Here is a 13592-nt window from a genome sequence, read left to right as displayed (position 1 = left end):
TGGTGGTGGTGGTGATGGTGGTGGTGGTGATGGTGGGGTGGTGGTGGTGGTGGTGGAGGTGATGGTGGTGGTAGTGTTTGTGGTGGTGGTGTGGTGGTGTTTGTGGTGTGGTGGTGGAGGTGGTTGTGGTGTTGGTGGTGGTGGTGGTTGTGTTGGTGGTGGTGGTGGTTGTGGTGGTGGTGGTGTTGGTGGTGGTGTTGGTGGTGGTGTTGGTGGTTGTGTTGGTGGTGGTGGTAGTGGTGGTGGTTGTGGTGATGGTGGTGATGGTGGTGGTGTTGGTGGTGGTGGTTGGTGGTTGTGTTGGTGGTGGTGGTTGTGGTGTTGGTGGTGGTGGTGGTTGTGTTGGTGGTGGTGATGGTGGTTGTGGTGGTGGTGATGGTGGTGGTGTTATGGTGGTGGTGGTTGTGGTGGTTTTGGTGGTGGTGTTGGTGGTGGTGGTTGTGGTGGTTGTGGTGGTGGTGTTATGGTGATGGTGGTGGTGGTGGTTGTGGTGATGGTGGTGGTGGATGTGGTGGTGATGGTGGTTGTGGTGGTGGTAATGTTGTGGTGGTGGTGATGTTGTGGTGGTTGTGGTGGTTGTGGTGGTACTGGTGGTGGTTTTAACGTTCTGACCACAAAGAGCTTCGAAGCCTTTCGGATTCCTGCTGCTGACTCTTGTGTCTCTGTTGCAGATCAACGTGCTTCGTAATCGGATTGCTGAGCATCAGAAATAGTAAGTGTGGGGTGTGTGTGGTGTGTGTGTGGTGTGTATGTGTGTGGTGTGTGTGTGGTGTGTGTGTGTGTGGTGTGTGCAGGTTGTGTGTGTGTGTGTGTGTGTGGTGTGTGTGTATGGTGTGTGTAGTGTGGTGGTGTTGTGGTGTGTGTGTGGTGTGTGTGGTGTGTGTGTGTGGTGTGTGTGTGTGGTGTGTGTGTGGTGTGTGGTGTGTGTGTGTGTGTGGTGTGTGTGTGTGTGTGGTGTGTGTGGTGTGTGTGTGTGTGTGGTGTGTGTGGTGTGTGTGTGTGTGTGGTGTGTGTGTGGTGTGTGCACCTAGCCTGGCACAAAACGCTGCGGTGACGTCACTGTTACTTTTTTGGAAATGGCGCCCATTGTGACCTCTCTCGCTCCGTCCATAACCACGCCCCCTCTCCCTCCCACCTCCCTCCCTCCGCCCTCCCTCTCCCCCCTCCCTCCCTCCCCCCTCCCTCCCTCTCCCTCCCTCCCCCCTCCCTCCCTCCCTCCCCCCTCCCTCTCCTCCCTCCCCCTCTCCCCTCCCTCCCCCCTCCCTCCCTCCCTCTCCCCCCTCCCTCCCTCCCTCCCCCCTCCCTCTCCTCCCTCCCCCTCTCCCTCCCTCCCCCCTCCCTCTCCTCCCTCCCCCCTCCCTCTCCTCCCTCCCCCTCTCCCTCCCTCTCCCCCCTCCCTCCCCCCTCCCTCCTTCTCCCTCCCTCCCCCCTCCCTCCCTCCCTCCCCCCTCCCTCTCCTCCCTCCCCCTCTCCCTCCCTCCCCCCTCCCTCCCTCTCCCTCCCTCTCCCCCTCCCTCCCTCCCTCCCTCCCTCCCCCCTCCCTCTCCTCCCTCCCCCTCTCCCTCCCTCTCTCCCCTCCCTCCCTCCCCCCTCCCTCCCTCTCCCTCCCTCCCCCCTCCCTCCCTCCCCCCTCCCTCCCTCCCCCCTCCCCCCTCCTCCCTCCCCCTCTCCCTCCCTCCCCCCTCCCTCCCTCCCTCTCCCCCCTCCCTCCCTCCCCCCTCTCCCTCCCCTCTCCCCCTCTCCCTCGCCCCTCCCCCTGCCTCTCCCTCCCCCTCTCCCCCCTCCCTCCCTCCCCCCTCTCCCCCCCCCCTCGCCCCTCCCCCTCCACAGCAGCGCCAAGGGCGCCCGTGGCGGCAACAAGGGCAAGGTCGGAGGGCGCTGGAAGTAGCGGTGACCTTTTGACCTCTACGCTTTGACCCCCCGCCCCCCCCAAACCATTATAATTACCCAGAATCCTCCACTGCGAACGGGTTCAATCCGCTGCTGGATGAAGGTCACACAGACAAATGTCCCCCGTGTAGCCTCGGAGCGCGCCAGGGGCAAGTGCTGCAAGTAGCGGCGCGCCCGGCCGCCTTTGTATCCCCTAGTGGCGACATTCACCACACACCACCACTACACACTACCACCACACACCACCACACACCACTACACACTAACACTACACACTACACACCACTACACTACCACTACACACCACCACACACCACCACACTACCACCACACACCACCACACCACCACTACACTACCACTACACTACCACTACACTACCACCACTCACCACCACACACCACTACACTACCACCACCACCACACACCACCACACACCACCACACTACCACTACACACCACCACACACCACACACACACCACCACACACCACTACACTACCACTACACTACCACCACACACCACCACACACCACCACACACCACTACACTACACACCACCACACACCACACACACACCACCACACACCACTACACTACCACTACACTACCACCACACACCACCACACACCACCACTACACACCACTACACTACCACCACACACCACCACAACACCACCACACCACCACACACCACCACACACCACCACACACCACCACACACCACTACACCTGGTGCCGTCCAGTTGTGAGTGTGGCTACGAGTTTCTCTATGGATGTCTGTGGGTCTCTGTGGGTCTCTGTGGGTGTCTGTGGGTGTCTGTGGGTGTCTATGAGTCTCTGTGGGTGTCTATGAGTCTCTGTGGATCTCTATGGGTGTCTATGAGTCTCTGTGGGTCTCTATGGGTGTCTATGAGTCTCTGTGGGTCTCTATGGGTGTCTATGAGTCTCTGTGGGTCTCTATGGGTGTCTATGAGTCTCTGTGGGTCTCTATGGGTGTCTATGAGTCTCTGTGGGTCTCTATGGGTGTCTATGAGTCTTTATGGGTGGCTATGAGTCTATATGGGTGTATATGGATGTCTATGAGTCTCTGTGGGTCTCTATGGGTCTCTATGGGTCTCTATGGGTCTCTATGGGTGTCTATGGGTCTTTGTGGGTCTCTATGGGTCTCCGTGGGTCTATGGGTGTCTATGGGTCTCTGTGGGTCTCTATGGGTGTCTATGAGTCTCTGTGGGTCTATGGGTGTCTATAGGTCTCTGTGGGTCTCTATGGGTCTCTGTGGGTCTCTATGGGTCTCTATGGGTGTCTATGGGTCTCTGTGGGTCTCTATGGGTCTCTATGGGTGTCTATGAGTCTCTATGGGTGTCTATGGGTGTCTATGAGTTTCTGTGGGTCTCTATGGGTGTCTATGAGTCTATATGGGTGTCTATGAGTCTCTATGGGTGTCTATGAGTGTCTATGAGTTTCTGTGGGTCTCTATGGGTGTGTATGGGTCTCTATGGGTGTCTATGAGTTTCTGTGGTTCTCTATGGGTGTCTATGAGTCTCTATGGGTGTCTATGGGTGTCTATGAGTCTCTATGGGTCTCTATGGGTGTCTATGTGTCTCTATGGGTGTCTATGAGTCTCTATGGGTGTCTATGGGTGTCTATGAGTTTCTGTGGGTCTCTATGGGTGTCTATGAGTCTCTTTGATCACATGCTGGGGACCGGGAAGTGAGGGGCTATTTTTGTTGTTTTGTTAATTTTGGGCGATTCGATCGTGAAGAGAGGCAGTGGAAATTGTCCGTGGGGAGAGGGGGGGGCTAATGAAATTAAAAATAACATTTTTAATTTAAAATAACATTTTTAATTTTATTTAAAATAACATTTTTAATTTAAAATAAAATTGTATTTTAAATAAAAGTTTACATTTAAAATAACTTTTTATTTAAAATAAAATTTGACATTTAAAATAAAATTTTAAAATAAAATTGTACGTTTTAAATTTAATATAAATTTTTTTAATTTGAAATAAAAATGTCAGAACCCCGCTCGTCTCGTTTCCTGTCCACTTGTCTGTATGCTCTGAACAAGGGCGTTGCCCCGAAACGTCGGTGCGTCGTTGTTTCGCCTTGGAAGGCCACACACGTAGAGGATGGATGAGTGGTGGGTGGGTGGTGGGTGGGTGAGTGGGTGGGTGAGTGAGTGAATGAGTGGGTGAGTGAGTGAATGAGTGGGTGAGTCAGTGAGTGGGTGAGTGGGTGAGTGGGTGAGTGAGTGAGTGGGTGAGTGGGTGGGTGAGTGAGGGTGAGTGGATGAGTGGGTGGGTGAGTGAGTGAGTGTGGGTGGGTGGGTGAGTGTGGGTGGGTGAGTGGGTGAGTGTGCGTGGGTGAGTGAGTGGGTGAGTGTGGTTGAGTGAGTGAGTGGGTGAGTGTGGGTGGGTGAGTGAGTGAGTGAGGGTGAGTGAGTGGGTGGGTGAGTGTGAGTGAGTGGGTGGGTGAGTGGGTGGATGAGTGGGTGTGTGAGTGTGTGAGTGAGTGGGTGGGTGAGTGGGTGGGTGAGTGGGTGGGTGAGTGGGTGGGTGAGTGAGTGAGGGTGAGTGGGTGAGGGAGTGACTGTAGGGGCAAGTGCTGTTAGCGAGCACCTATGGGTGGCCAGCACCACTCCCGGCCGCCTTTGTCTCCCCAGTGGCGATGTTTACTACACACAGCACCAAGTACTCATTTGAGGCTGAGTCGACCTAGGGGAGGCCCGGGACCGGTTCAGATAATCGTCACTGGTGTTGGCCGTGAGCGGGAATCGAACCCGGGTCGCCAGGTTCATAGCGCAGCGTAGCGCTAACCACTACACCCACCGCTCCCCACACACACAGGCACACACACAGACTCACACACACACATCTGCACACACACACACACATCTGCACACACACACACATCTGCACACACACACAGACACACAGACTCACACACATCTGCACACACACACACACAGACACACACACACACACATCTGCACACATACACACACATCTGCACACACACACACATCTACACACACACACATCTGCACACACAGACACACAGACTCACACACACACACAGACTCACACACACACACATCTGCACACACAGACACACAGACTCACACACACACAGACTCACACACACACACATCTGCACACACACACACAGACACACACACACATCTGCACACACACACACACATTCGCTACCCCTACTCTCCTTGTTGCAAAGATAACTCTCCACACGGACTCAAGGTTAGGGTCGAATGAGAAACATCCTGAAACCCTGCACAAACATCGTCATCAGAAGCATCATCAGCAGCCAGCATCATCAGCAGCAATATCATCAACAGCAACATCATCAGCAGCATCAGCAGTAGCAGTGTTGAGTCTATGGGGCAGTGTTGAGTCTATGGGGCAGTGCTGAGTCTATGGGGTAGTGCTGAGTCTATGGGGTAGTGTTGAGTCTACGGGCAGTGCTGAGTCAATGGGGCAGTGCTGAGTCTATGGGGCAGTGCTGAGTCTATGGGGCAGTGTTGAGTCTATGGGCAGTGTTGAGTCTACGGGCAGTGTTGAGTCTATGGGTAGCAGTGTTGAGTCTGTGGGGCAGTGTTGAGTCTATGGGGCAATGTTGAGTCTGTGGGGCAGTGTTGAGTCTATGGTGCAGTGTTGAGGCTATGGTGCAGTGTTGAGTCTATGGGCAGTGTTGAGTCTATGGGCAGTGCTGAGTCTATGGGCAGTGTTGAGTCTATGGTGCAGTGTTGAGGCTATGGTGCAGTGTTGAGTCTATGGGCACTGTTGAGTCTATGGGCAGTGCTGAGTCTATGGGCAGTGTTGAGTTTATGGTGCAGTGTTGAGGCTATGGTGCAGTGTTGAGTCTATGGGCAGTGTTGAGTCTACGGGCAGTGTTGAGTCTATGGGCAGTGTTGAGTCTATGGGCAGTGTTGAGGCTATGGTGCAGTGTTGAGTCTATGGGCAGTGTTGAGTCTATGAGGCAGTGTTGAGTCTACGGGCAGTGTTGAGTCTAAGGGCAGTGTTGAGTCTATGGGCAGTGTTGAGGCTATGGTGCAGTGTTGAGTCTATGGGCAGTGTTGAGTCTATGGGCAGTGTTGAGTCTATGGGGCAGTGTTGAGTCTATGGGCAGTGTTGAGTCTATGGGCAGTGTTGAGTCTATGGGGCAGTGCTGAGTCTATGGGGCAGTGCTGAGTCTATGGGGTAGTGCTGAGTCTATGGGGCAGTGCTGAGTCTATGTGGCAGTGCTGAGTCTATGGGCAGTGTTGAGTCTATGGGGCAGTGTTGAGTCTATGGGGCAGTGCTGAGTCTATGGGGCAGTGCTGAGTCTATGGGGCAGTGCTGAGTCTATGGGGCAGTGTTGAGTCTATGGGACAGTGTTGAGTCTATGGGGCAATGTTGAGTCTGTGGGGCAGTGTTGAGTCTATGGGGCAATGTTGAGTCTGTGGGGCAGTGTTGAGTCTATGGGGCAGTGTTGAGTCTATGGGGCAGTGTTGAGTCTATGGGGCAGTGCTGAGTCTATGGGGCAGTGCTGAGTCTATGGGCCAGTGTTGAGTCTATGGGCAGTGTTGAGTCTATGGGCAGTGTTGAGTCTATGGGGCAGTGTTGAGTCTATGGGTAGCAGTGTTGAGTCTGTTGGGCAGTGTTGAGTCTATGGGGCAATGTTGAGTCTGTGGGGCAGTGTTGAGTCTATGGTGCAGTGTTGAGGCTATGGTGCAGTGTTGAGTCTATGGGCAGTGTTGAGTCTATGGGCAGTGCTGAGTCTATGGGCAGTGTTGAGTCTATGGTGCAGTGTTGAGGCTATGGTGCAGTGTTGAGTCTATGGGCAGTGTTGAGTCTATGGGCAGTGCTGAGTCTATGGGCACTGTTGAGTCTATGGTGCAGTGTTGAGGCTATGGTGCAGTGTTGAGTCTATGGGCAGTGTTGAGTCTACGGGCAGTGTTGAGTCTATGGGCAGTGTTGAATCTATGGGCAGTGTTGAGGCTATGGTGCAGTGTTGAGTCTATGGGCAGTGTTGAGTCTACGGGCAGTGTTGAGTCTACGGGCAGTGCTGAGTCTACGGGCAGTGTTGAGTCTACGGGCAGTGCTGAGTCTATGGGCAGTGTTGAGTCTATGGTGCAGTGTTGAGGCTATGGTGCAGTGTTGAGTCTATGGGCAGTGTTGAGTCTACGGACAGTGTTGAGTCTATGGGCAGTGTTGAGTCTATGGGCAGTGTTGAGGCTATGGTGCAGTGTTGAGTCTATGGGCAGTGTTGAGTCTATGGGCAGTGTTGAGTCTATGGGGCAGTGCTGAGTCTATGGGGCAGTGCTGAGTCTATGGGGCAGTGCTGAGTCTATGGGGCAGTGCTGAGTCTAAGGGCAGTGTTGAGTCTATGGGGCAGTGTTGAGTCTATGGGGCAGTGCTGAGTCTATGGGGCAGTGCTGAGTCTATGGGGCAGTGCTGAGTCTATGGGGCAGTGTTGAGTCTATGGGACAGTGTTGAGTCTATGGGGCAATGTTGAGTCTGTGGGGCAGTGTTGAGTCTATGGGGCAGTGTTGAGTCTATGGGGCAGTGTTGAGTCTATGGGCAGTGCTGAGTCAATGGGGCAGTGCTGAGTCTATGGGGCAGTGCTGAGTCTATGGGGCAGTGTTGAGTCTATGGGCAGTGTTGAGTCTACGGGCAGTATACTCTTTGGTTCTATTGGGTAAAGTCACGTAGGTGAAAATAAAATAAAAAATCACGACGTTTCGGCCACAATACAAGCGGCCTTCATCAGTCTCTTCCCTTCACTTGATGAAGGCCGCTTGTGTTGTGGCCGAAACGTCGTGATTTTTTGTTATTTTATTTTCAGCTACGTGACTTTACCCAATAGAACCAAAGAGTATGGATCCTAGCAGTCACGAAAGCTTTAAATCTAGAATCTACGGGCAGTGTTGAGTCTATGGGGCAGTGCTGAGTCTATGGGGCAGTGCTGAGTCTATGGGGCAGTGCTGGGTCTATGGGCCAGTGTTTAGTCTATGGGCAGTGTTGAGTCTATGGGCAGTGTTGAGTCTATGGGGCAGTGTTGAGTCTATGGGCCAGTGTTGAGTCTATGGGCCAGTGTTGAGTCTATGGGGCAGTGTTGAGTCTATGGGGCAGTGTTGAGTCTATGGGCAGTGTTGAGTCTATGGGGCAGTGTTGAGTCTATGGGGCAGTGCAGAGTCCATGGGCAGTGCTGAGTCTATGGGGCAGTGTTGAGTCTATGGGGCAGTGCTGAGTCTATGCGGCAGTGCTGAGTCTATGGGCAGTGTTGAGTCTATGGGCAGTGTTGAGTCTGTAGGGCAGTGTTAAGTCTATGGGGCAGTGTTGAGTCTATGGGGCAGTGTTGAGTCCATGGGCAGTGTTGAGTCTATGGGGCAGTGCTGAGTCTATGGGGCAGTGTTGAGTCTATGGGGCAGTGTTGAGTCTATGGGGCAGTGTTGAGTCTATGGGGCAGTGCTGAGTCTATGGGGCAGTGTTGAGTCTATGGGTAGCAGTGTTGAGTCTATGGGGCATTGTTGAGTCTATGGGGCAGTGTTGAGTCTATGGGGCAGTGTTGAGTCTATGGGGCAGTGTTGAGTCTATGGGGCAGTGTTGAGTCTATGGGGCAGTGCAGAGTCTATGGGGCAGTGCTGAGTCTATGGGGCAGTGTTGAGTCTATGGGGCAGTGTTGAGTCTATGGGGCAGTGTTGAATCTATGGGCAGTGTTGAGTCTATGGGCCAGTGCTGAGTCTATGGGGCAGTGCTGAGTCTATGGGGCAGTGTTGAGTCTATGGGGCAGTGTTTAGTCTGTAGGGCAGTGTTGAGTCTATGGGCAGTGTTGAGTCTATGGGTAGTGCTGAGTCTATGGGCAGTGCTGAGTCTGTGGGCAGTGTTGAGTCTATGGGCAGTGTTGAGTTTATGGGGCAGTGTTGAGTCTATGGGGCAGTGTTGAGTCTATGGGCAGTGTTGAGTCTATGGGCCAGTGTTGAGTCTATGGGTAGCAGTGTTGAGTCTATGGGGCATTGTTGAGTCTATGGGGCAGTGTTGAGTCTATGGGGCAGTGTTGAGTCTATGGGGCAGTGTTGAGTCTATGGGGCAGTGTTGAGTCTATGGGGCAGTGCAGAGTCTATGGGGCAGTGCTGAGTCTATGGGGCAGTGTTGAGTCTATGGGGCAGTGTTGAGTCTATGGGGCAGTGTTGAATCTATGGGCAGTGTTGAGTCTATGGGCCAGTGCTGAGTCTATGGGGCAGTGCTGAGTCTATGGGGCAGTGTTGAGTCTATGGGGCAGTGTTTAGTCTGTAGGGCAGTGTTGAGTCTATGGGCAGTGTTGAGTCTATGGGTAGTGCTGAGTCTATGGGCAGTGCTGAGTCTGTGGGCAGTGTTGAGTCTATGGGCAGTGTTGAGTTTATGGGGCAGTGTTGAGTCTATGGGGCAGTGTTGAGTCTATGGGCAGTGTTGAGTCTATGGGCCAGTGTTGAGTCTATGGGTAGTGTTGAGTCTATGGGGCAGTGCAGAGTCCATGGGCAGTGCTGAGTCTATGGGGCAGTGTTGAGTCTATGGGGCAGTGCTGAGTCTATGCGGCAGTGCTGAGTCTATGGGCAGTGTTGAGTCTATGGGCAGTGTTGAGTCTGTAGGGCAGTGTTAAGTCTATGGGGCAGTGTTGAGTCTATGGGGCAGTGTTGAGTCCATGGGCAGTGTTGAGTCTATGGGCAGTGTTGAGTCTATGGGGCAGTGCTGAGTCTATGGGGCAGTGTTGAGTCTATGGGGCAGTGTTGAGTCTATGGGGCAGTGTTGAGTCTATGGGGCAGTGCTGAGTCTATGGGGCAGTGTTGAGTCTATGGGTAGCAGTGTTGAGTCTATGGGGCATTGTTGAGTCTATGGGGCAGTGTTGAGTCTATGGGGCAGTGTTGAGTCTATGGGGCAGTGTTGAGTCTATGGGGCAGTGTTGAGTCTATGGGGCAGTGCAGAGTCTATGGGGCAGTGCTGAGTCTATGGGGCAGTGTTGAGTCTATGGGGCAGTGTTGAGTCTATGGGGCAGTGTTGAATCTATGGGCAGTGTTGAGTCTATGGGCCAGTGCTGAGTCTATGGGGCAGTGCTGAGTCTATGGGGCAGTGTTGAGTCTATGGGGCAGTGTTTAGTCTGTAGGGCAGTGTTGAGTCTATGGGCAGTGTTGAGTCTATGGGTAGTGCTGAGTCTATGGGCAGTGCTGAGTCTGTGGGCAGTGTTGAGTCTATGGGCAGTGTTGAGTTTATGGGGCAGTGTTGAGTCTATGGGGCAGTGTTGAGTCTATGGGCAGTGTTGAGTCTATGGGCCAGTGTTGAGTCTATGGGTAGCAGTGTTGAGTCTATGGGGCATTGTTGAGTCTATGGGGCAGTGTTGAGTCTATGGGGCAGTGTTGAGTCTATGGGGCAGTGTTGAGTCTATGGGGCAGTGTTGAGTCTATGGGGCAGTGCAGAGTCTATGGGGCAGTGCTGAGTCTATGGGGCAGTGTTGAGTCTATGGGGCAGTGTTGAATCTATGGGCAGTGTTGAGTCTATGGGCCAGTGCTGAGTCTATGGGGCAGTGCTGAGTCTATGGGGCAGTGTTGCGTCTATGGGGCAGTGTTTAGTCTGTAGGGCAGTGTTGAGTCTATGGGCAGTGTTGAGTCTATGGGTAGTGCTGAGTCTATGGGCAGTGCTGAGTCTGTGGGCAGTGTTGAGTCTATGGGCAGTGTTGAGTTTATGGGGCAGTGTTGAGTCTATGGGGCAGTGTTGAGTCTATGGGCAGTGTTGAGTCTATGGGCCAGTGTTGAGTCTATGGGTAGTGTTGAGTCTATGGGGCAGTGCTGAGTCTACAGTGCAGTGCTGAGTCTATGGGGCAGTGCTGAGTCTATGGGGCAGTGTTGAGTCTATGGGCAGTGTTGAGTCTATGGAGCAGTTTTGAGTCGATGGGCAGTGCTGAGTCTATGGGGCAGTGCTGAGTCTATGGGTAGCAGTGTTGAGTCTATGGGGCAGTTCTGAGTCTATGGGGCAGTGTTGAGTCTTTGGGGCAGTGTTGAGTCTATGGGCAGTGTTGAGTCTATGGGTAGTGCTGAGTCTATGGGCAGTGCTGAGTCTATGGGCAGTGTTGAGTCTATGGGGCAGTGCTGAGTCTATGGGCAGTGTTGAGTCTATGGGGCAGTGCTGAGTCTATGGGCCAGTGTTTAGTCTATGGGCAGTGTTGAGTCTATGGGCAGTGTTGAGTCTATGGGGCAGTGTTGAGTCTATGGGCCAGTGTTGAGTCTATGGGCCAGTGTTGAGTCTATGGGGCAGTGTTGAGTCTATGGGGCATTGTTGAGTCTATGGGCCAGTGCTGAGTCTATGGGGCAGTGTTGAGTCTATGCGGCAGTGTTGAGTCTATGGGCAGTGTTGAGTCTATGGGGCAGTGTTGAGTCTATGGGGCAGTGCAGAGTCCATGGGCAGTGCTGAGTCTATGGGGCAGTGTTGAGTCTATGGGGCAGTGCTGAGTCTATGCGGCAGTGCTGAGTCTATGGGCAGTGTTGAGTCTATGGGCAGTGTTGAGTCTGTAGGGCAGTGTTAAGTCTATGGGGCAGTGTTGAGTCTATGGGGCAGTGTTGAGTCCATGGGCAGTGTTGAGTCTATGGGCAGTGTTGAGTCTATGGGGCAGTGCTGAGTCTATGGGGCAGTGTTGAGTCTATGGGGCAGTGTTGAGTCTATGGGGCAGTGCTGAGTCTATGGGGCAGTGTTGAGTCTATGGGGCAGTGCTGAGTCTATGGGGCAGTGTTGAGTCTATGGGTAGCAGTGTTGAGTCTATGGGGCATTGTTGAGTCTATGGGGCAGTGTTGAGTCTATGGGGCAGTGTTGAGTCTATGGGGCAGTGTTGAGTCTATGGGGCAGTGTTTAGTCTGTAGGGCAGTGTTGAGTCTATGGGCAGTGTTGAGTCTATGGGTAGTGCTGAGTCTATGGGCAGTGCTGAGTCTGTGGGCAGTGTTGAGTCTATGGGCAGTGTTGAGTTTATGGGGCAGTGTTGAGTCTATGGGGCAGTGTTGAGTCTATGGGCAGTGTTGAGTCTATGGGCCAGTGTTGAGTCTATGGGTAGCAGTGTTGAGTCTATGGGGCATTGTTGAGTCTATGGGGCAGTGTTGAGTCTATGGGGCAGTGTTGAGTCTATGGGGCAGTGTTGAGTCTATGGGGCAGTGTTGAGTCTATGGGGCAGTGCAGAGTCTATGGGGCAGTGCTGAGTCTATGGGGCAGTGTTGAGTCTATGGGGCAGTGTTGAGTCTATGGGGCAGTGTTGAATCTATGGGCAGTGTTGAGTCTATGGGCCAGTGCTGAGTCTATGGGGCAGTGCTGAGTCTATGGGGCAGTGTTGCGTCTATGGGGCAGTGTTTAGTCTGTAGGGCAGTGTTGAGTCTATGGGCAGTGTTGAGTCTATGGGTAGTGCTGAGTCTATGGGCAGTGCTGAGTCTGTGGGCAGTGTTGAGTCTATGGGCAGTGTTGAGTTTATGGGGCAGTGTTGAGTCTATGGGGCAGTGTTGAGTCTATGGGCAGTGTTGAGTCTATGGGCCAGTGTTGAGTCTATGGGTAGTGTTGAGTCTATGGGGCAGTGCTGAGTCTACAGTGCAGTGCTGAGTCTATGGGGCAGTGCTGAGTCTATGGGGCAGTGTTGAGTCTATGGGCAGTGTTGAGTCTATGGAGCAGTTTTGAGTCGATGGGCAGTGCTGAGTCTATGGGGCAGTGCTGAGTCTATGGGTAGCAGTGTTGAGTCTATGGGGCAGTTCTGAGTCTATGGGGCAGTGTTGAGTCTTTGGGGCAGTGTTGAGTCTATGGGCAGTGTTGAGTCTATGGGTAGTGCTGAGTCTATGGGCAGTGCTGAGTCTATGGGCAGTGTTGAGTCTATGGGGCAGTGCTGAGTCTATGGGCAGTGTTGAGTCTATGGGGCAGTGCTGAGTCTATGGGCCAGTGTTTAGTCTATGGGCAGTGTTGAGTCTATGGGCAGTGTTGAGTCTATGGGGCAGTGTTGAGTCTATGGGCCAGTGTTGAGTCTATGGGCCAGTGTTGAGTCTATGGGGCAGTGTTGAGTCTATGGGGCATTGTTGAGTCTATGGGCCAGTGCTGAGTCTATGGGGCAGTGTTGAGTCTATGCGGCAGTGTTGAGTCTATGGGCAGTGTTGAGTCTATGGGGCAGTGTTGAGTCTATGGGGCAGTGCAGAGTCCATGGGCAGTGCTGAGTCTATGGGGCAGTGTTGAGTCTATGGGGCAGTGCTGAGTCTATGCGGCAGTGCTGAGTCTATGGGCAGTGTTGAGTCTATGGGCAGTGTTGAGTCTGTAGGGCAGTGTTAAGTCTATGGGGCAGTGTTGAGTCTATGGGGCAGTGTTGAGTCCATGGGCAGTGTTGAGTCTATGGGCAGTGTTGAGTCTATGGGGCAGTGCTGAGTCTATGGGGCAGTGTTGAGTCTATGGGGCAGTGTTGAGTCTATGGGGCAGTGCTGAGTCTATGGGGCAGTGTTGAGTCTATGGGGCAGTGCTGAGTCTATGGGGCAGTGTTGAGTCTATGGGTAGCAGTGTTGAGTCTATGGGGCATTGTTGAGTCTATGGGGCAGTGTTGAGTCTATGGGGCAGTGTTGAGTCTATGGGGCAGTGTTGAGTCTATGGGGCAGTGTTGAGTCTATGGGGCAGTGCAGAGTCTATGGGGCAGTGCTGAGTCTATGGGGCAGTGTTGAGTCTATGG

The 13592-nt window shown here is 53.4% G+C and overlaps 1 protein-coding gene across 1 annotated transcript in view; it reads left to right on the top strand.

The window, feature by feature from the left end:
* Positions 1-3919, top strand: part of LOC116958636 (troponin T, slow skeletal muscle-like) — a 34472-nt gene extending 30553 nt beyond the window's left edge. Inside the window, exons 8-9 of the mRNA XM_076058890.1 lie at positions 672-712; positions 1831-3919. Coding sequence (XP_075915005.1) covers positions 672-712; positions 1831-1888 — 99 coding nt within the window. The 3' untranslated portion in view covers positions 1889-3919. The remainder of the gene's footprint in view (positions 1-671; positions 713-1830) is intronic.
* Positions 3920-13592: the final 9673 nt, after the last annotated feature.

This window comes from Petromyzon marinus (genome assembly GCF_048934315.1).
Source record: "Petromyzon marinus isolate PM22_M1 ecotype Great Lakes invasive population chromosome 80 unlocalized genomic scaffold, UKy_Petmar_22M1.pri1.0 chr80_unloc.2, whole genome shotgun sequence".
Classification (NCBI taxonomy): domain Eukaryota; kingdom Metazoa; phylum Chordata; class Hyperoartia; order Petromyzontiformes; family Petromyzontidae; genus Petromyzon; species Petromyzon marinus.
The sequence above is the reverse complement of the archived record's forward strand: the minus strand, read 5'-3'. Positions and strand labels throughout refer to the sequence as shown.